This window comes from Erpetoichthys calabaricus, chromosome 5, assembly GCF_900747795.2.
Source record: "Erpetoichthys calabaricus chromosome 5, fErpCal1.3, whole genome shotgun sequence".
Lineage (NCBI taxonomy): Eukaryota > Metazoa > Chordata > Cladistia > Polypteriformes > Polypteridae > Erpetoichthys > Erpetoichthys calabaricus.
The window spans coordinates 11,547,785-11,568,276 of record NC_041398.2 but is presented as its reverse complement, the minus strand read 5'-3'; the positions used below and the strand labels follow the sequence as shown (position 1 = coordinate 11,568,276).

The window sequence follows — 20,492 nt, the reverse complement described above, 5'->3', positions numbered from 1 at the left end:
AGGCGACGGCAGTGCCGAAATAAACTCATTTGAATCCCTAGGACGGAGATCGCCTTTAGCTTTCCATAGCGGCAGTGGACATTATTAGACATCTGTTATTAGATTATTATTAGACCTTTGTTATACGGACCACGTGTTCTTATATTCTGGTGACGTCGCCCACTCATTATCGTCAGAGTTTGATGATCTTCCCCTTCAGTGTCCTGAACGCGTGCCTTTTTTTCCTTTAATTAACTGCGGCCACTCATTATCGCCAGAGTTTGACAATGTATGTGGTGGTGGGGTGTCCCCACGTTGTCCGGAGCTCACGCACCACTTCAGCAGCTGAGCGGCACCCCTTTGTGAATATGAAGCGGACTTTACAGTTGGTGCACGGAGCATGCGCGCTTTTACTCTCACAAACGGCGTCAGTGGGTGTCGGCGTCCGTCAGGATCATTAGAGTTCGACGACCGGGAGTTGAGGTCTCCCTCGGTGTCCGGGACGCGTATCCTTTTTTTTTCCGTCCCTTCATTATCATCAGAGATTGAGGACCGCGTCCCTCTCGATGTCAGGAGCGCACACCTTTTTACTTTCATTAACGGCGCCCACTCATTTTCATCGGAATTAGGCAACTGGTGTAGGTGAGTGTGTGGGGGTGTAGGTGGCTGTTAAGGGTCCACGCGATGTCCAGAGCTCGCCCACCCCTTCAGTAGTAGAAAGAGCACCGCTTTGTGTATATAAACCTTGGAGTGCAAAGCGCGCGCACGTTTACTCACATAATCGGCGCCCAGCGGGTAACGGCGTCCGCTTAGTATCATCAGTGTTTGAGAACATGGGGGGGGGGGGGGGGTTGTTTTATGTGAGGTTCCCCTCGGTGTCCGGGACGCGTACCCTTTGTCTTCTGTCCCCTCATTATCATCGGAGTTCGACGACCGCATCCACTTTGGTGTCCGGAACGCGATTCCTTTTATTCGATTAAGGCGCCCAATCATCATCATCATCATCATCATCAAAGTTTAACGACGACTTAATGTATGTAGTGGTAGGGGGTTGTGTGGTGACATTGTGTTCCCCCTCGATACGCCTTAACTTTCCTAAATGGCGTCCCGCTGTTGGTGGCGCCTAACGGATTGACCAACTGTTGCTATTACAGAGTATGAATGTGTAACGATTCGTCTTAAGCACTAGCCTGAGAGAATTGCTACCACTATTCTGACCTAGCTAAAAGCAGATGTTAAAAGGATAGGCCAATATCACACCTTAATAAGATGCCCGTATAGTCTTTATTATAAAAAAACAATCCCTCAATATCAATGCAGGTATATGTCACAGCCCACCACAGACCATCAAATAAACAACAAATAGAAAAATAATCCCTTACACATGGATCGCCCGCCCGAACCTAAGTAACCCTTAGTTTTGCAGCGCCACCAACATATACATGTATCTATACATCAAAAGCATACATTCCCCCAATTCCCGTTCTAGCGATAATAAATAGATCCGCTGATAGTCCACAATAATATTCCTGTAACGGCCGTCAAGCTGATGCGGAGTCCTGAAAATAGCGGACTATATATATCCCATCTCCTGTTCGTCATACAAGACGTACAGTCAGACTTGCGCCATGATTAAATTAAAGTAAGTCCGTTTCGAGGCTCACCCAAGTCCGTACGTACTAGAAGAACGATCGATTCCCAGATAATAAAGAGAAGACCATCCACCTTCCGACAGGACTGAATAGGAGCTCCTAGGCTTTTCCCATGGCCAGAGCAGAATCTGATCTGCCTTTTCTGTTATACGATGCTCTTCTTTTCCTTTCTCTCTCTTTCTCCTCCTTCACTCGTTAAAACGGCGCGCTTTATGCAAATCACTCCTCGAACAAACCGGAAGGTCCACCTCTGGGGCACCGCTGTCAATCTCTGTCGGAAGACTGTTCGCCCCCCCACCAACAACCGATCGACAGCAGAAAACATTATTCTTTATGTGGCAGCGCTACAAATGAACATGAATGAATATAATACATATTGTGCAAAAATAAGTGAAGCGTCTTGATCATGGGAAAGGCGCTATATAAATAAAAAAATATTATTAAATAAGACAAGACAGTGTGCACAAATAGTCAAAACTAGGACAGATACTTTTTTTAATTAAGCAATATACCCCAATAGTGAACTACAACAGCAATTCCAAGTTGCAACACCACGAAAAATTCTAATAAAAACAGAAAGGGGTGACTTGTAAATGTACTTTGCCTTTTATTCCGACAGAAACAGGCTAAAGTGAATTTGTGAATTTCCCCTTGGAATGAATAAAGTATCTATCTATCTATCTATCTATCTATCTATCTATCTATCTATCTATCTATCTATCTATCTATCTATCTATCTATCTATCTATCTATCTATCTATCTATCTATCTATCTAAGAGCAAGGCTGGACTACCACATACACTGAAAAAAGTATAACCTCCATTCAACTTAAAATAATTAAGGTAATGATTCACACTTAATATTTTCAATCTGAGCCAAAATAATTCTTTTTATCTTATTGAACCCACAATTTTTAAGTTGAGGCAAATCATTTAGAGTGATTGGGTGAAATTCACTTGTTTTATACTGAAGTAAATCTATTTTTTAAGTTGTTACAATTTAAAATGGTTTATTGACCTAACCTGTTTTTATGCTATCAGAAACATTATGAACATAACACATTCCAATGCTGTACTTTTTACATTTAAAAATCTATTGCAAATACACAAGCATTTTTCAGTGTGGGCGGCACAGTGGCGCAGTGGTAGCGTTGCTGCCTCGCAGTTAGGAGACCTGAGGTTCGCTTCCCGGGTCCTCCATGCGTGGAGTTTGCATGTTCTCCCCGTGTCCGGGTGCTCCAGTTTCCTCCCACAGTCCAAAGACATGCAGGTTAGGTGGACTGGCGCTTCTAAATTGTCCCTAGTGTGTGTCCTGTGGTGGGCTGGCACCCTGCCCGGGATTGGTTCCTGCCTTGTGCCCGGTGTTGCCTGGGATTGGCTGCAGCAGACCCCCGTGACCCTGTGTTTGGATTCAGCAGGTTGGAAAGTGGATGGATGGATGGATTTTTCAGTGTTAATCTTAAATATGCACCAAAAATTATTAAACGTCTCTACAGCTTTCTTGAAAGTGTGTTTTATTACGAGTTCTTATACTTAAAATGAACAGTTGAGAAACAGGGTTACTTACCAGAAATCCTCCGTTATAAAAGTCTGCTGCTGAAAATGACCAGACCTGTATGGCCACATCCACTCCACTCAGGAAAGTGTTCTTCTTTCTTGACAGTTGGAAAGCCATCGCACTGGAAAGTTCAACCGGAAGAAAATACAAACGGCCCTCACACACAGCACACAAACAACCTAAAATATTAGGTCAACTGAAATAGGATTTTTATGTTTATTCCCTCCACCATAACTTACTTTGGTACAATTTTTTTTACTGTGATTGAGATCTGAAACCAAATATTTCAAGCTGCAACACTAAATGACTAATCTTAAGTTGCTTGAAAGGGAACATTTACGTTGAATGAACAACATCAATGTTATACTTTTTTCAGTGTAGTCAAGGCAGTCGCCTGGGACACCATTTTGTGAACTAAGTGTAGATGTGGTGGCTTCAGGTGATCTTTAGTGCCCAAGCTCCTGGTTTCCCCTGCAGCCACTGCAAGCCCACTGATTGAAGTGACATCCATATTTGACTTGTGTGAATCTCTGATTGGGGGAGACCCCAACCACTTTTTCATATGACACCTTTGTTCAACTCATGAGAATCTTCAAGGGGGGAAAAACGTCTATAGGCCTCAACATCCAACTTCTCAATTTGACATCTGGTGCGACTCGTGAGGCACCACAAAGGGGTGGTGGTGGTGGTGGTGACACCCCTGTTTGTGGAGGTGTTGAATAATTAGACCCAACTTGTACCCTCCATGAATGTTTCCTTGAAGTCCTTTGTAGAATGTGCAGTGGCCACAGGCAGACAGAAATTAATTTTTTTAATTAATGATATACTGTATCATAGTTGCATATTTTATTATACCTACTTAACTTTTATCAACATTTATCTAACTCTATATTTATTTATTTAGTATCAGAATGTAGTTTAAGTTAATTTGTTTTGGTTTAAATAGATGTATTTTTTATATTTTCAATTCCTGTTTTCTTTTTCTCACATCTTCATGCCCCCCTTTTTGTTACTTCACGCCCCCCTAGTGTGGCCTGTCCCACAGATTGAGAACCACTGGTTTAAGGTTTCATTTTCAAGCTCTCTCTTGTAATGATCTCCCACCCTTAATTGCTTATGTTCCCCTTAAACAGTTGCAATCCCTGTTTCCAATGGCTCCTTATCAGCAATAAGAGACAAACAACAAAGGAACCAGCAGTTTTTCATTCTCCTTTTGCACCTGTGTGTGTTCACCGTAAACTCATCTGGATTAAAGAAACATTTCACAAGGAAACTGAAGAGCAAAAAGTGAAGGATTGGGAATTAATCATCCGTTATAGGATTTAAACAATTTGTGTGGTATCCTTTGGAAATGATATAAGAACGACCCGACATGGCAGAAAGAAAGCCCTGTGAGCCACTAGGGGGCACCAGAGAGGCCCAAACCCCAGACATAAGTGCACAGACACCAGACCCTGTCAAATAAAGGGGGTTTATTTTTACAAATACCCTCCCCACAGGTCCAAAGGCATCATCCCCACAATTCTCCTCAACACCACCCAGGCGAGCTTTGTCCACTCCCACCCGACTCTGATGCCCCTGGATGAGGTCAGCAAGTTCTTTAATACTGGCTAATGTGGAAGTGCTTCTGCTCTTCCGTCCACAGGGTCTGAAAGCACTTCCAGGTTAGGCGGAGACCCCGTGCCACATGGCTGTTCTGTTTTCGCGGCACTCAAGGTACCCAACAGGGCTGAGACAAAGAACTCCCATAGTGCCTTGTGGGAACCCAGGGCACCACTATAATCTGGGGAAGCTGCCATCTAACGTTCTGGGGCATGGGGTCAATGTACCAAAACCTTTGTTCTCCCCAATCCTTCCATTACACACCTTGAGCATGAGAAAGGCGCTATATAAGTAAAATGCATTATTATTATTATTACATGGGCCTCCATGCTTGGTATCATTCCTGAATCTAACCCAGCCGTGACGCCCATGTATGCCTCCTGGCATCAACATCCTCTGCATCTGTCCTGGGCAAGGAAGAGTTTTCTTTGCCCCCTTTTCTTAGAGTGGCATAGAGCCGGCATATCATCCTCCTTCCTGGCTGGGATGCCCGCCTCTGCATATCATCCATCACAACCCAACTTCTTAGCCTTGACATTAAATGATGACCGGGTTCATATTAAGCAGCTGGGTTGGAACAACAACCTGCAGCCCAACATCAGGTCTGCAGACAAACATCTGGCCCAATTTACACTTTAGAAAAGCATAAAAGCACATTTTGCATGTGGGGAAAGTAATTTTGCCCCAAAATTGATCAGGCCCTCAAATGAGATGATTAAAACCTCATTTGTTCCGGAGGTTTCTATGATCACACAGAAGGTTCTAGAGGCCTATGAGTCTGAGAAGGAAGTGATAAAGATCTCCAAAGATGTATAAAGAGGAAGAGGAGGCATCAGCCATGAGAAGACTGATCCATGTGCAGCAGGAGTGGCAGAACGTGAAAACATTCGAGGCGAACGTGAAGGGCCGGACTGAGCTGGGATATGTAACACCACACAGTAATAAGCATCTAAAAGCCTTGAACCTGGTCATCTTTCCTGTCAGTTGCAGTGATAAATTCCACAAACATGTGATAGAAATTGGGGAGCTTGCTAAACATATAACTCAGGTATTCAACTGTAGGTAGACAAGGAGAGAAGTTTTACAAGAAAAGCTGCCAACTGGTCCAGGCCAGGCTACCCCAGAAAGCTCATCCCCTGTGTAAAGTGCAGCAAAACACTGAATGAAGTCGGCATGCAGGCCAGAGTTTCTTCAGTGTGACCTTCAAGTAGCTCCTCCTACTGTAGATGTCAAAGTTCATGAGTCAACCATTAGAAACAGACTGCGCTAATGAGATCAGTGTGGGAGGTGTGCCAGGAGGAAACAGGAGAAACAGCAGAGCGATGTCATGAACACAGAAGACTGAGACCAGGACTCCTGGAACAGATGAGGCAAAAACTGAGATATCTGGTGAAAAACGACAGCAGTATTTGACCGGAAAAACAAAACAACTGAAAACAACTGATCAAGCATGATGGGGGAAATGTTTTGGTTTTGGGGCTGCCTGGCTGAAACAGGAGACTTGGCCGCTCACCATCATAAAATCCACCAGGGTATTCTACATTGAGGATCATGGGAGATGATCTGTCAGAAGGGTGAAGCACAACCAAAAGTGGACCTGGTGACGTGATGATGGCCCTAAGCATACCGGAGGGCTCTGGGAGGGTCAAATCAAAGCACTTTGATCTCAGATCCTGGGGGGTAATGCCGACAAGAAGCCCCTTAAAGCTGTATGGATGGGTGAGAGAAACTTTCTGCCAGTTGATGTCGTAAAGTTCTAGACCATTCTAGGAAATACCAACTTGAAGGGTTGTAGGTCAAAACCAGTTATTAGAAACAAGGATGGATTTACTTTTTCCACAGACAGAAATGAAAGATCTGTTCATTTGTCATGGAACAAATCATTGTGAAATATTCATATTTTTTTGTTTAAATTACATCACCTTTACCTGTTTAAATGAAGTTCAAATATGTGCATTAAAAATGAAGAAAAATTCACATAGTTGCATTAGAAAAGAAAAAAAAAAAACTAAAAAAATTGATCTTCTACTCAAGTACCTCAACTTAATTTTAACAACAAAGTCTTCCTCAGGTGCGAGATCTTGTGTCTCTCAAGGGTACTAACTTGTGAAAATCGCTTGCCACAATCAGAACAGCAATAGGGCTTCTCCCCAGAGTGCGCTCTTGTGTGTCTTTTCAGGTGACTGATCTGTGAGAATCGTTTGCCACATGCAGAGCAGGAGTGGGGCTTGTCCCCAGTGTGAATCTGTCGGTGCCTCTGAAGACTGCTCAACTGCGAAAATTGTCTGCCACATTCAGAACACCCATGAGGCTTCTCTCCCGTGTGAATCCTCTTGTGAATTTGCAGACTGCTCAGTTGCGAAAAGTGTTTACCACATTCCAAGCAGAAATAAGGTTTCTCTCCTGTGTGAATTTTTGCGTGTCTCTGGAGATGGCTTAATCGTGAGAATCTCTTGCCACATTCAGAGCAGTAGTGAGGCTTCTCTCCAGTGTGAATTTGTATGTGGCGCTGAAGACTTCTGATTTCTGAGAACTGTTTGCCACATTCGTAACAACAATGAGGCTTTTCTCCAGTGTGAATTCTTTTGTGATTCTGCAGATTGCTTGTCCGGGAGAATTGCTTCCCACATTCCAGACAGCTATAGGGTTTCTCTCCAGTGTGAGTTCTCTTGTGACTTTTAAGATTGCTTAATTCTGAAAAACGCTTTCCACATTCGGAACAGCAATAGGGTTTTTCTCCGGTGTGAATTCTTTTATGATTTTTCAAAGTGCTAACTTCTGAGAATCGTTTACCACATTCAGAGCAGCAATAGGGTTTCTCTCCAGTGTGGATTCTTGTATGACTCTGAAGATGGCTTGTTCGTGAAAACTGTTTGCCACACTGAGAACACGAATGAGGCCTCTCACCCGTGTGAATTCTAGCATGCTTCTGAAGGTAGCTGGCTTGTGAGAATGTTTTGCCACATTCAAAACAGCAATATGGCTTTTCACCCTCGTGAGTGCTCCGATGTCTGTTATAGTCAAATTTGCATTTAAAACGTTTCCCACATTCTTGGCAGATGTACAAAGTAACTGGGGTTGGATTGTGCATCTCTGGATGAGTATCTGGCCGAGTGATATTCACACCCAGCACAGGACTGCAAAGAAATGAGGTCAGTGTAAAGCTCTCAAGTCCAGACGTCTTCAAATGTCCATTATGTTGCATCAGCTGAGGTTTGCCCTGAAGAGAGTTTTGATCATAAGAGGATGAGGAGATTCTGCCTCTTTCCTCTGAAGCTGTTTTAAGGTAGAAAGGCACAATTTAGTTCAAACATGTATAAAAAAATGAAACACACAGTAAATGCATCTGAAAAGCACAGGAAACCTAATGCAAACCTTTCAATGTAACAGCCATAGCAAGAAGCACTATACATTATAGATCAGATTGCCACTACAATTTGCACAATTTAGCTCATCTGGTTATCATTGTAATAGCACTCCACTATACAGACTGCTTAAGAGAGTCTGCACACCATCCATTATTATGACTGTGAACCAATAAGAAACGACTCCAGTGGTAGTCCTACAAGACTTTATTTTGTTCAGCTTTACAGCCAGTCACGGTATGCTGAGGGTGCAACACTAGGCTTATTCTTCTTCCTCTCCGCCAGGTGTATGCTGTCCTCCTCCACTCTAAAATCCAACACACCTGGCTGAGGTGAAGGGACTGCAGGACTAGGGGTGCTTTAGGTACAACGATACTGCATGTGGGAAACACTTCCAAAGATAGGGTTAGGGAGAACCACCATGTAACAGAAGAACATTCTCCTGGCAGCAGCTCCCAGTGGAACCCAAGGTCCCTAACAGGGGCGCCTAATGGTACAAAAACTACAACACGGCCCAGTGGCTGGCCAAATGGGATCTCCACCAGAGAGATGGCACTGGAGCACATGGCCTCAGGTGCAAGTCCCTAATGTACAGCCATTATATTGAGTAGGAGAATATCATCCAGTTCTGCTTGGATTGCCTCCCCATCCCTACCTTTCATGACAGAACAAACTATAATAAACTAAGTTGTAGATTTCATTTCAAAGGATATGTCTGCAATTTGTACCAATCAGTCCTTATTGACAAAATAAAAGAGTGCTCAGTTTTTGGTCACAGACTTCAGTTTTTTATTTTGAATACATTTGCAGATCTTATTCAGACAGGGTTCTGAATACTTTCACAATCCACTCTGGCACCCTGCTTCGTGAATACAGTCAAAGTAAAAAGATTGTGAAGCCTTTGGAATGATCTGCTTTATTGCATGAATTGGTCATAAGAAGTGATCTGATCTTCATCTAAGTCACAGGTCCTGATCTACACAATGAGCTGAAGCCAATGACACACAAACAATTCTACTCTTTCATGTCTTTATTTCACAAACTCATTCAACGTTCACAGTGGTAGTGGAACAAGTAAGTTAACCTTAGGATTTAATAACTGGTTGAGCCTCCTGTGGCAGGCACCTCCTGTAACTGCAGATCAGACCTGCACATTGTGCGAAGGGGGGAATTGGAGCCCTGAACTTTCTAAACTCTTCCATATGCTTTGCTTGTCTTCTGTGTGTGGCTCACTCTCTTCAAGTCATAGGATTGAGATCTGGGCTCTGACTGGGCAGAGTTTGTTCTTCTGAGGCCATTGTGCTGTGGATTTGCTGCAATGTTTGGGGTCGTTGTCCTGTTACATGACCCAGCCTCTTCTGAGCTTAAGTTGACGGACAGACAGCCTCACATTATTCTGGAGAATTTGTTGATAAACTTGTGAACTCATTTTCCCCTCAATGATGGCAAGCTGTCCAGGCCCTGATGCAGCAAAGCAGGCCCAAATCCTGATGTTCCCTCCGCCATACTTCACTGTAGGGATGATGTTTTGATGTTGATATGCAGTGCCCTTTTAACACCAAATGAAGTTCTGCTTGTTCCTCCCAAATAGTTCCATTTTGGTTTCATCACTCCACAAAACATTTTCCCAGTACCGTTGTGGAGTGTCCAAGTGCTCTTTCACCAATGTTCTTTTTTGACAGCAGTGGCTTCCTTCTTGGTGTCCTGCCACGGACTCCTTTCTTGTTCCATGTTTTGCGTATAGTTGACTCCTGCACAGAGATGTTAGCCAGGTCTAATGACTTCTTCAAGTCCTTTGCTGTCACTCTAGGGTTCTTCTTGACCTCATTGCTAACTTTGTGTTGTGCTCTTGGGGTCATCTTGGCAGGGCGCCCACTTTTAGGCAGAGTAGCCACAATATCAAATTGTCTCCATTTGTAGACCACTTGCCTAACAGTAGACTGATGAAGATCTCAAATCTTTGAGAGGACTTTGTAACCCTTTCCAGCCTTCTGTAGATGGACAATTCTCAACCGTAGCTCTTCAGACAGCTCTTTAGTGCGAGGTGTGATTCCCATCTGGATAAGCTTCTTGTCAAAAGCTCCAACTCAAACTTTATAATCAATCAAAGTCATTCTGGGGCCACACCTCTGAACTCGTCTCATTAAATGGACTCCAGCTGTCCGAAATTTGGACTGCAGTGAACTTTTTAAAAAGTCATCAGCTTAGGGTTCACTTACTGTTTCCAACCTTCACTTTCACAGTTTGAATGATTTATTCAATAAGGTCAAACATACTCTGAAAATCTGTGGATCTTTAGTGATAGGAGACTGTGTTTGTTCATTATGGTGACTGACATGAAGATACGACCAGGTTTAATATGGGAATTAGACATAAATGGAGATTATTCCTAGGCGTTCACATACTTGTTACTTTGACTGTAGAAGCAGCTGGCCTTGACATTTCTTTTTCTTTGACTTACACAACCTTAAAACTATAGAGCCTTTCACATCAATCTACCAATCTATGTTACATTTCAGGCAAGGGATCATCCCATGGCTGGGGTTCAGTTCCTTCTTTGTGTCCTTTGTTGTTCATTTTTGTGTTAGTCATTTACGTTAATGTCACTTTGTTAATGATCTTCTTTGTCCTCTTTGCCTGCGTCATTTTCCATAAGGTTTGTGGGTGGTTTCCCAAGAGGCAGAACAACCTGCTCATCACCACCACATTAAAGTAAGAGTTTCCCACAGCGCCAGGTGGTTCACCTTGAATGTGCTGGGGGAATGGCGAGTGAGAAGTTTTCTCTACCTTGTATTATTGTGTTTTCTGGATTTTTGACCATTTTGCTCAGTTTTTTTGACTTCAACAATGGATTTCTGTATCGGCACTTAGTTGCTTTTGGGATTGGGCTTTTGCTGGCATTGTATGCCGTTTATGCTCTTTGGAACTTAAGAATGTAACAGAGCATTGTGTGAAATAAATCTTTTATTTTATAAAGATCCTACATTTGACTTTTATGTCTAGCCAGGGTTTGATAGTAAATCCCCTCTCCAGTGGGAATTTTTTTTTAGAATATTTCCCTCTTATGTCATAGAAATCTGTCGGTGTGTATGTGCGTCTATAGTAGACCACAAAAAAGAAAAAAAAAAGGATAAATTGGATAACGTAAGAACAACAACACAACATCAATAATAATAATGACAACAATAGTAATAACAATATTAATAACAACAACAATAATAATAATAATAATAATAATAATAATAGGTCAATGTTGCAATATAAATATACAATTACTAGTTGTGCTTCTCATCTAGAATATGTTGAAATGTAAAAAAATCAATATAGACCTCAGCATTAATGTTTGCAGTGCATCATCTGTTTAAATTAATTTTGAAATGCATATAGTAAGGAATTAGTCCAGTGGATCGAGATGGCGACTTTAAAATGAGTTCATCAAGAACATGGGGACACAGTTCAAAACATGTGGGTAAATTTCACACAAACATTAGGAAATTTTTCATCACACAGAGAACCGCAGACACTTGGAATAAGTGACCAAGTAGAGGGGTAGACAGTAAGACTTCAGGGACTTTTAAAACTCGACTTGATGTTTTTATAGAAGTATTCAGTGGATAGGACTGGCAAGCATTGTTGGGCTGAATGGCCTGTTTTCGTCTAGAGTGTTCTAATATTCTAATATTAAAATATATTGCATTTTTCATTCCAACAGATGGTGCAACCCAATCATTTGAAGTGAGAAAATGCATTGCAACAGAAGGGGGTGACTGCTCAATTACATGAAGCATACAGCCAAGACAAGGCCGAGTGTCCTCAAGTGGCCCAGCATTAAGGCACACAGAGCTGGATGTGACGTCATTGGGACCTGAAGTGACGTTATTGTGGGTGCAGGGCCCTGAAGTGACATCACGGTGGGCCTCGGATCTTGAAGTGATGTCTTCAGGACCGGAATTGACGTCAGAGGGCACCGGGAACGGATGAGATTTCCTGTGAATGGTCTGCAGAGGATCGAGAGAGAAGGTCAGTGCACCTCCACCTCCCCTGGTCTGGCGAGGAACAGCCATTATTCAGGCCCCTTAGCTGCCTCCCATGCGCACGTGTGTGACACCTGTCATTAACTGTTATAACCATTGGGAGACTCATACAGCGAGTTGAGTTAATAAGAATTTGGCCATGTTTCTCCTATCCTGCTATTTAGTAGTATTGTATAAGTCTTTGTTAATTCTTTCTTTTATCCCTTGTAAGCTACACCTACTAGAGGTGGTGGTGCAGTTTTCTGTGTCTACTGCTGTTAATTCACATTCATCTCCTCCCAAGACCCCCACCCCCCCCCCACCCAACTTACATGCTGCTCCAGACCATTTTGTAGACATCCGCCGCTCTGTCACTCCTCTCTTGTAACGTGCCAACTCTGTACACCTGCCCTCTGAGTTGTGAAATTCGGGATTTTGCAGAGAGGCAGAGGGTCCCCTCCTCATTGACCCCAAATAAGTCATTTCTCTACCCACCACAAAAATTGTCGAGGCCACCACTGAGGACGCATCTTCTTTGGACAGGGCGATGGCCTTTTGCGTTGGCATTCCAAAGCCAATGGGGACCTGCTCAGAATCCTCTCGTTTAACGCCATCGAACGTTTCTGGTTCCAAAACTGAGATTTGCTCTTCGCTCTCCTCAGACTTCACATGGAGGTGGACACGACGCCACTCAGACTCTTCTTTGACAAGAACCAAATTTTGCTCCATGGTCACATCTTCCAGTGCCAACTGGTTGGGTTTGCAGCTTTGATTCTCCAGGGTCTCCGTCTCTCTGATGGGAGTGGCAAGGACGGGTCCTCCCTGTAAAGCAACATCAACAAAAAGCGTATTCAGAACCTGGCCTGATTCAAATGGTAATTGGGACCATTAAGAACAAGGTTTGCTATAAAGATGTTCACTTGCATGTTTCTGCCCACTGAAACATGATGCCCTGGGTTTGCCATCCATAAATGAACTCATTAACATTCACACAGTAGCAGCACTTATAGTCACATTGTCTCATGTAGGACAACAGGCACGGTGTCACAAACTGTCACCACTCTTCAGGATAAACCAAAGGGTCTGTTCAGCACCTTCTCAACAAGTGAACAGAAACTATGAGTGAGTCAGCTGGTCTAAAGGCTGACTACACCAAAAGAGGATTGAGAAAAGGGACAGGGCAGGATGGCCGAGCACTTTCAAAATCCTTCTGCTCTTGTAAGGCAGTCATTGTAGTGAATGTCCTGAAAATAAAGCAGCAGAGTGCCGGCCATATTCTCTGCCACCTTCACCAGCCTGGACAGAGCAGGTGACACATAATCTGTTGTAATAAACTTCATATTAAGGATATACAGGAAGCCTTGCTCCCCATGGGCTTCGTTCCAGAAAATTCACTTAGCCGCTGCTGTAAAAGTGTAACCCATTTTGCGACACCCGTGGTCTAAATGTGCCTATTCTTGAAGAAGGTTCTTACTGAAAGGCCACAGGATGGAGCGAAGATGGATGTCATGGGGTTGCATTTGTGGGCATATGAAGCAGAAAAAGAAAATCCAAGAGGCCTACAAGGCAGAAGCAAAAACATGAGATTGAGCAATAGAGGTCCAGGACTAAATAGATCAATGAGTGTCTAGCCAGCCCTAGGAGTCACGAGTAAGGAAAGCTGAATGATGGGGACTGGGGTTTGTTGCTGTTCCCCAAGAAAGAGGAATTCTCAGTAAATGAGAGTCTTAAGCAGCACTCAGTAATTTCCTGCTATTTGTATAATAATAATAATAATTGCATCAACCGATTGGATTGTTTAGTGAAGTCCTCAGATCACCCCTGCCATGGTGACTTGTGGTCCTTGGTGGAGAGCCTCAGTGAACCTGCCATAGGATCATTACTGAGCCTCGAAGGGTTAAATCAGAGGGCTGGCACATCTGCCCAATCCCATCCCCGAAGTCAGCAGGCCAGGGGAACCTAACCCCATTTTCCACAAAGGATCAATGGTTAAGGGCAGGGCCATCTTCATGGACTCCTGGGCAAAGAAGAGCACTTGGGCCCCAGTTTGGCTAACAAAACAGAAACATACACAGGCATCAGAAAACATGTTGGCCCCTATACTCATGAGGCCCCTGGGCAACTGCCCAGTGTGCCCACACGTTAAGATGGCCCTGGTTAAGGGGTTTTCAGTAACATTTAACATATAACATAAATTGACAATATATATGTGTGTGTGTGTAAACACTTTTTTCCATGTATCTTTGTGAACCTCCAGTCCCCCAACCCTTGGGGAAACAAGCTGAAACGTTAGGGGTTGGGGTAGGTGGGAGAGTCTGTGCCCCCCTTGGTGAATGGAGCACCGGTGGAATCAGATGATCGAGCGAGATCATTAGAGCGGTGATGTAACATGGGAAAGGCGCTATATAAATAAAACGTATCTTACCATTACAAACAAAGGAAACGATCGCCCCTCCCAGTGGTCGCGCTGCACTGCCTTAGTGCACCAATCGTTTACCACTTTGACATTAAAGTGACTTCCTTCAGCTAATAAGCGTTTAAAAAAGTCATGTTGCATAAAAATAAAATGGGAAACTTCCAAGGGCTGGATACTTGTTATAAGCACTGTGGGGAATTTCTTATGTTTCTTAGATCATACAAGTTTTGTGGTTTGCATTTTCGCTGCACAGCATATACTGAATGATCTTAAGTTGGTGTTTGCTTTTATAAATCTAAATTTCCCAATTTTATTTTTACCCGTGTCATTAGTCAAATAATGATTATCTATGCTTCTGTTAATGTCTTCTGTCCTTACATGTTAGTCTAATGAAAGTTTTCTTTGCAAATGATCTCTCGGATGTCCCATTAAATAAACACACACACACAAAACGAAATTATTCTAAGGCACCGTGCATTAACCCTTTTTAAGCGCTGTCCGCCGTCTCTCGGTGTGTCAGGATTGAATTAAAAGAAGAAACTAAACAGAACAAAAAGACTTTTCTTATTACCGTAGTGTCTATGCACCTCAGACGACTTCAAAGAGCAGGAATCGGTCAAATCGAAGCGCATGCGTATTACGTACCTGCAGCCGTTCTCGTGCAAATCACTGAGCCATTCCGCCGGACTGTTGTGCGCGAGCGGTGCGCTGTGAAGCTCCTCAGTCTCTGGCTCTTAATGACATCCCTCACGATCACTGTCACTGTCACATCGAATCAGTCAATCGCAATGGCGAACGCGCTCCCCTCCACGGACGGTCTCCTAGCCATGCAGCTCGTTTTGTTTCGCCGGCGATTCGATATTACTCGAGTGAGAAAAAAAATGCAGACCACACTCACCGGGTCTTTTCGACCACAACAATATTCAGTTCGCGCACACTTAAACATCACTAAGATAGCGAGATGTCTCTTTCTTTGTTTTTTGCACGAATCTGGACGAGACTGCAGTCAATGCGCGTCCATTTCACACGCCACTGGTCGCGACGATTTCTCCTCCCACTCCTCCGCCCGATTCTCTCTAAACTCCCCTTACAGAAAGCGTGCAGACACGCGTGCGCACAAACCAAAGACGCTGGTCACATCAAACCCCTCCATCGAATCCCATCGATAGGCTTCCAGAGACCGAGACGGGCGTATGCGCAAGAAAGAGGACAGGCACAGGACTACAGCTCCCAGAAGTCATTGCGGCTGCGCGCAGTACTCGTTCAACCTCCTCTTTCCTGCAACACTTGCAACAAACGGCGCTTGTATTTGTTTGAAATTTACCACCATGACACTGAATTGGAATGGGAGATGAAGATTTGGTTATAAACTTCATAGGCCATGAGAGCAGGGTCTCGTTTGCCTGGCCGTTAGAAAACAAGCCAATTAGAATGGAACCAGCACGGCTCTTTTTCTTGAATGGTAAAGAGATTATTTCGAATCCTGGTGTAGCGAAACGGAATGGGAGAATAATAAGCAAATGGAAAGTCACAGCTGATACGGAGTGGGAGCTGATTATTTAGATGGGGGTTGGTGAAATTATTTAATTATTATTATTATTATTATTATACATTCAGCCAGGGCCAACTCCACACATTGTCTCCACACATTATGGTCCTTGACGACGTCATTGTAAATATGGCCAGGCAGATGGCCAGTAGGTCTTCCTCAAATCCACTAAATCCAATGCAGGGTTTCGGGGACATGAGGCTATCCCAACAGCACTGGGTGCAAAGCAAGAAACGTTTATCACTGCAGTCCATTTGGAATTGTCATTCAACCTAATATGTGTTGTCTTTGGGGCTGGTGGAGCAAAACTGAAGTGCCAAGAGAAAAGCCACGCAGACACTTGGGAGCACATTTGCCAAATGCATGGGCTACCTGGAGCTCAAGCACCCCTAATAATTTAAAGTTAAAAATATAAAAACACCAAACGGCTGACGATATACCCAGCATGTTTGACTGTAAGGAGTCTTTTAGAAATGCTTTGCTGCTTTATATTGGAAAAAATTAAATAAAACTAAAAAAATAAAACCTTATAGTTCATCTCCGGCTAGTGCTGGTAAGCCACTTGTCTTACTTACTATAAATTGGGACACAAGCAGGGCCGGATTTTCCTATAGGCTAACTAGGCTTCAGCCTAGGGCCTCAAGATCAAGAGGGGCCTACATTCAAATTGTTAGCAAAATTTTATTATCTCTCTCTTAATTTACAAACTTAAAAATGGAAGGTGAAAGGGCCTCATAAGTGGAATAGCCTAGGGCCTCTTTTCATATAAATCCGGCCCTGGACACAAGTGAAATTAATTGGCAAGGACATTTCAGGTAACGTAACCAATTTGTTTCTATGAAATGACACATCTCCCTCTTTAGTTTTCTCAAAGGAAACAGGATCCACGGCAGCACTTGCAAATAGTCTATATCTATAAAGGAGAGTTGGGATCCGTGTGGCTGTGTTTGTGGAGGGACGGAGAGTTAAGGCGGGTGTTGGAGTCACGTGATCATCTCCCCTCACATTCACCTCATTTCATTCACTTCATTTCGCTCCGAGCTGAGCTCCACAGCTGACGCGGTTAGTCCTTTCTCCTTTACTGATTTACTGTTTAGTTGACGCAGTACTTACTGAATTGTATTTTTCCTTTAGTGTTTCTTAGTGTTTAGTAGATGCGGTGTGCCGGTGTTCCCGGCGGTGTTGCGGTTTAGTGTTACTTTCTACTTCGTTTTTGTAATTTAGTGTTTAATAATAAATAATAATAATTCATTACATTTATATAGCGCTTTTCTCAGTACTCAAAGCGCTAAAATAGTGAGTGATTCTTAGCTGATAGCAGTGTAGAAGCAGCACAGCACAACGGAGCAGGTATGACAGGCGGGTGTGGTAGCGTAGGTGAGCGGCGATAGCAAGCAGCAGGAGGAGGAAGCAGGATTTGGATGTTCTAATACACAGCTATAAACAGTAACGCTTGGTAATTTCAGGTGTGATCGCCCCGGAGCCATAAGCCATAAGCCAGGTTAGTATGAACATCAGATCAGTTCCGGGTCGTAGGGTACTGTAAGATGAAATGGGAGCAGATCAGCATAGCGAATATAATCACGGAGACAGATCATCCCGAGGTGCTAGATCCATCCATCCATCCATCCATCCATCCATCCATCCATCCATTTTCCAACCTGCTGAATCCGAACACAGGGTCAAGGGGGTCTGCTGGAGCCAATCCCAGCCAACACAGGGCACAAGGCAGGAACCAATCCTGGGCAGGGTGCCAACCCACCGCAGGACACACACAAACACACCCACACACCAAGCACACACTAGGGCCAATTTAGAATCGCCAATCCACCTAACCTGCATGTCTTTGGACTGTGGGAGGAAACTCACGCAGACACGGGGAGAACATGCAAACTCTACGCAGGGAGGACACGGGAAGCGAACCCAGGTCCCCAGGTCTCCCAACTGCGAGGCAGCAGCGCTACCCACTGTGCCACCGTGCCGCCAGGTGCTGGATCACCAGGTACAAAGAAATGTTTGTAGGTCTCCTCCCGTGATCCACAGACTCAGCTGTTCCCAGTAAAGTGGAGTCCATAAAATCTGTAAATATTAAGCCAAATCCATGCAATTCGAGTCAGCTGTAGCCACGAACTATACGTACAATAAACGAAATAAAACAAGCGTAAGAAAGTGCAGAATTAAGGCAAATTTTGCGAAAAGTGTTGTTAACAGGGAGGAGCGGCTACAAGAAGCATGTGCCAGCGTCCCCTCACCTGCTATAATAAAGCAGTTATAATAAAGAAGTTTAGTAGACTTTTACTTTATCTCATTTAGTGTTCTTCCCGGCGGTGTTGCCGTTTTTTAGTGTTAGTGTCTACTTAGTGTTTGTGTTTGTGTTTAGTGTTATGGAAGGAGTGATCTTACTACTGTCAGATTTTGCAATGAATGAGTTGGTAAATAATGATTATTTATCAACAGATCACATGAGCAAATTCAACAAAATTTTAGCTGCGCATACAATTTTCCAACCTCAAAAAGGTTTTGCTAATGTGGACTCCTGACATACCTATAGTGCCCATTCCACAAAATGCAAAACATATTCAAATATTACCTTCTGCAGCGACTGAACGAGTGACTCACTGGGTGTGTACCTATTATGATGGTGCGGTAATTCATGTCTATGACAGTTTAAACGCTGATAAAAAATTCAACCTCACCGAAGAGCAGCTTCGTTTCCTTCGTGCTTTGTTTCCTTACAAACCTCCCATAGTTTATGAAGACGCACAGCAACAATTAAATCGTACAGATTCTGGTGTATTCGCAATTGCATTAGCTGTGTGTATTTCTTTAGGTAATGACCCAAGTGATCAAGTTTTTACTATTTCTTCAATGCGAAATCACTTACAAATAATTTTTGATACTCGACAATTGCTTCCATTCCCTGTCGAAAGTAGCCGACGGGCGACACCAGTTACAAGTATTCAGTGCGTTCAAAGACCTGTACGAAGTACGGAGACTAACACAGTCACTCATAAAAGGGAGATGACTCGGTGCAGGAAATGGGGATTGAAACTACCTGGGAAGACATGCAATCAACGAGGCGATTAAACGGATCTCAAGAGACGTCTTCCAGGTTGGGAAAAAAGCGCTTGGCTGCCAAAACCATATATATATACATAAGTATATACACATACATACCTACATACATATATATATATATATATAGATATATACACACACACACACATATACAGTATACATACACATATACATCTATACTAATAAAAGCCAAAGCCCTCACTGACTCACTCATCACTAACTCTCCAACTTCCCGTGTAGGTAGAAGGCTGAAATTTGTCAGGCTCATTCCTTACAGCTTTCTTACAAAAGTTAAGCAGGTTTCATTTCGAAATTCTACACGTAACGGTCATAACGGTTGACAACGTCCGCCATTTTAAACTTTCTTATTTATGGCCCCATCTTCACGAAATTTGGTAGGCAGCTTCCCTGCGCTAACCGAAACCGATGTACGTACTTATTTCGGTGGTATGACACCACAGTCAGCCGCCATATTGAACTTTCCAACGGTCTTTGTTACTTAATGGGCCCATCTTCAAGAAATTTGGTACGCGGGTTCCCAACGCTAACTGAATCCTACTTACGTACATATATACGTCCAAAGCCTGCAGCTCGGTCCACACTCTGAATCCTCCAAGCACTCCTGAGCATAATCTAATTTTGAAGGTTGGGGCACCAATAATGTTACTGAGAAACTTACAGCCACTGAAACTTTGTAATGGCACGAGACTTCAGGTCACATGACTGCAAAAGAACCTAATTGAGGCAACTATTTTAACTGGCGGTGGCTCAGGGGAGAGAGTTTTTATTCCTTGCATCCCCGTTATACCCTCTGATCTCCCATTTCAATTCAAACACCTCCAATTTCCAGTAAGGCTCTTCTTCACAATGACAATTAATAAGTCTCAGGGACAGACCCTAGAAACGGTTGCCATTGATTTGAGGCAAGATTGCTTTTCATATGGCCAAGTATATGTTGCATGCTCAAGAGTAAGCTCAGCGCACAGCTTGGTCATATTACAACAGGAGGGGCGAACTGACAACGTGGTATACAAAGAGATCCTTAACAAATAATTATTGGTACATTTTCCCTCAGTTTATTATTTAAAATTTTAAAGCAGTACTTCGCCGCTGTGAAGTGCTGGTATTTTGCTAGTAAAATCATACACCTGCCGTGGTGAATTTTAAATTCTTTATTAAATAAGAGGGGGCAGCATAGTGAAACAGCACAGTGAAACTCGACTCTTCTACTTAGGTGTGTTTCGGCTCACGGGGCTGAGTAAACTTTTTGACTGCTGTCC

General features: G+C 43.4%; 1 protein-coding gene across 1 annotated transcript in view; it reads right to left on the bottom strand.

Moving 5' to 3' along the window:
• LOC114641518 (zinc finger protein 347-like) overlaps positions 1–13,126 on the bottom strand; it is a 50,082-nt gene extending 36,956 nt beyond the window's left edge. Inside the window, exons 1-2 of the mRNA XM_051927703.1 lie at positions 12,502–13,126; positions 6,835–8,067 (exon numbers count right to left, since the gene is read on the bottom strand). Coding sequence (XP_051783663.1) covers positions 6,835–8,067; positions 12,502–12,898 — 1,630 coding nt within the window. The 5' untranslated portion in view covers positions 12,899–13,126. The remainder of the gene's footprint in view (positions 1–6,834; positions 8,068–12,501) is intronic.
• Between the last annotated feature and the right edge of the window lie 7,366 nt (positions 13,127–20,492).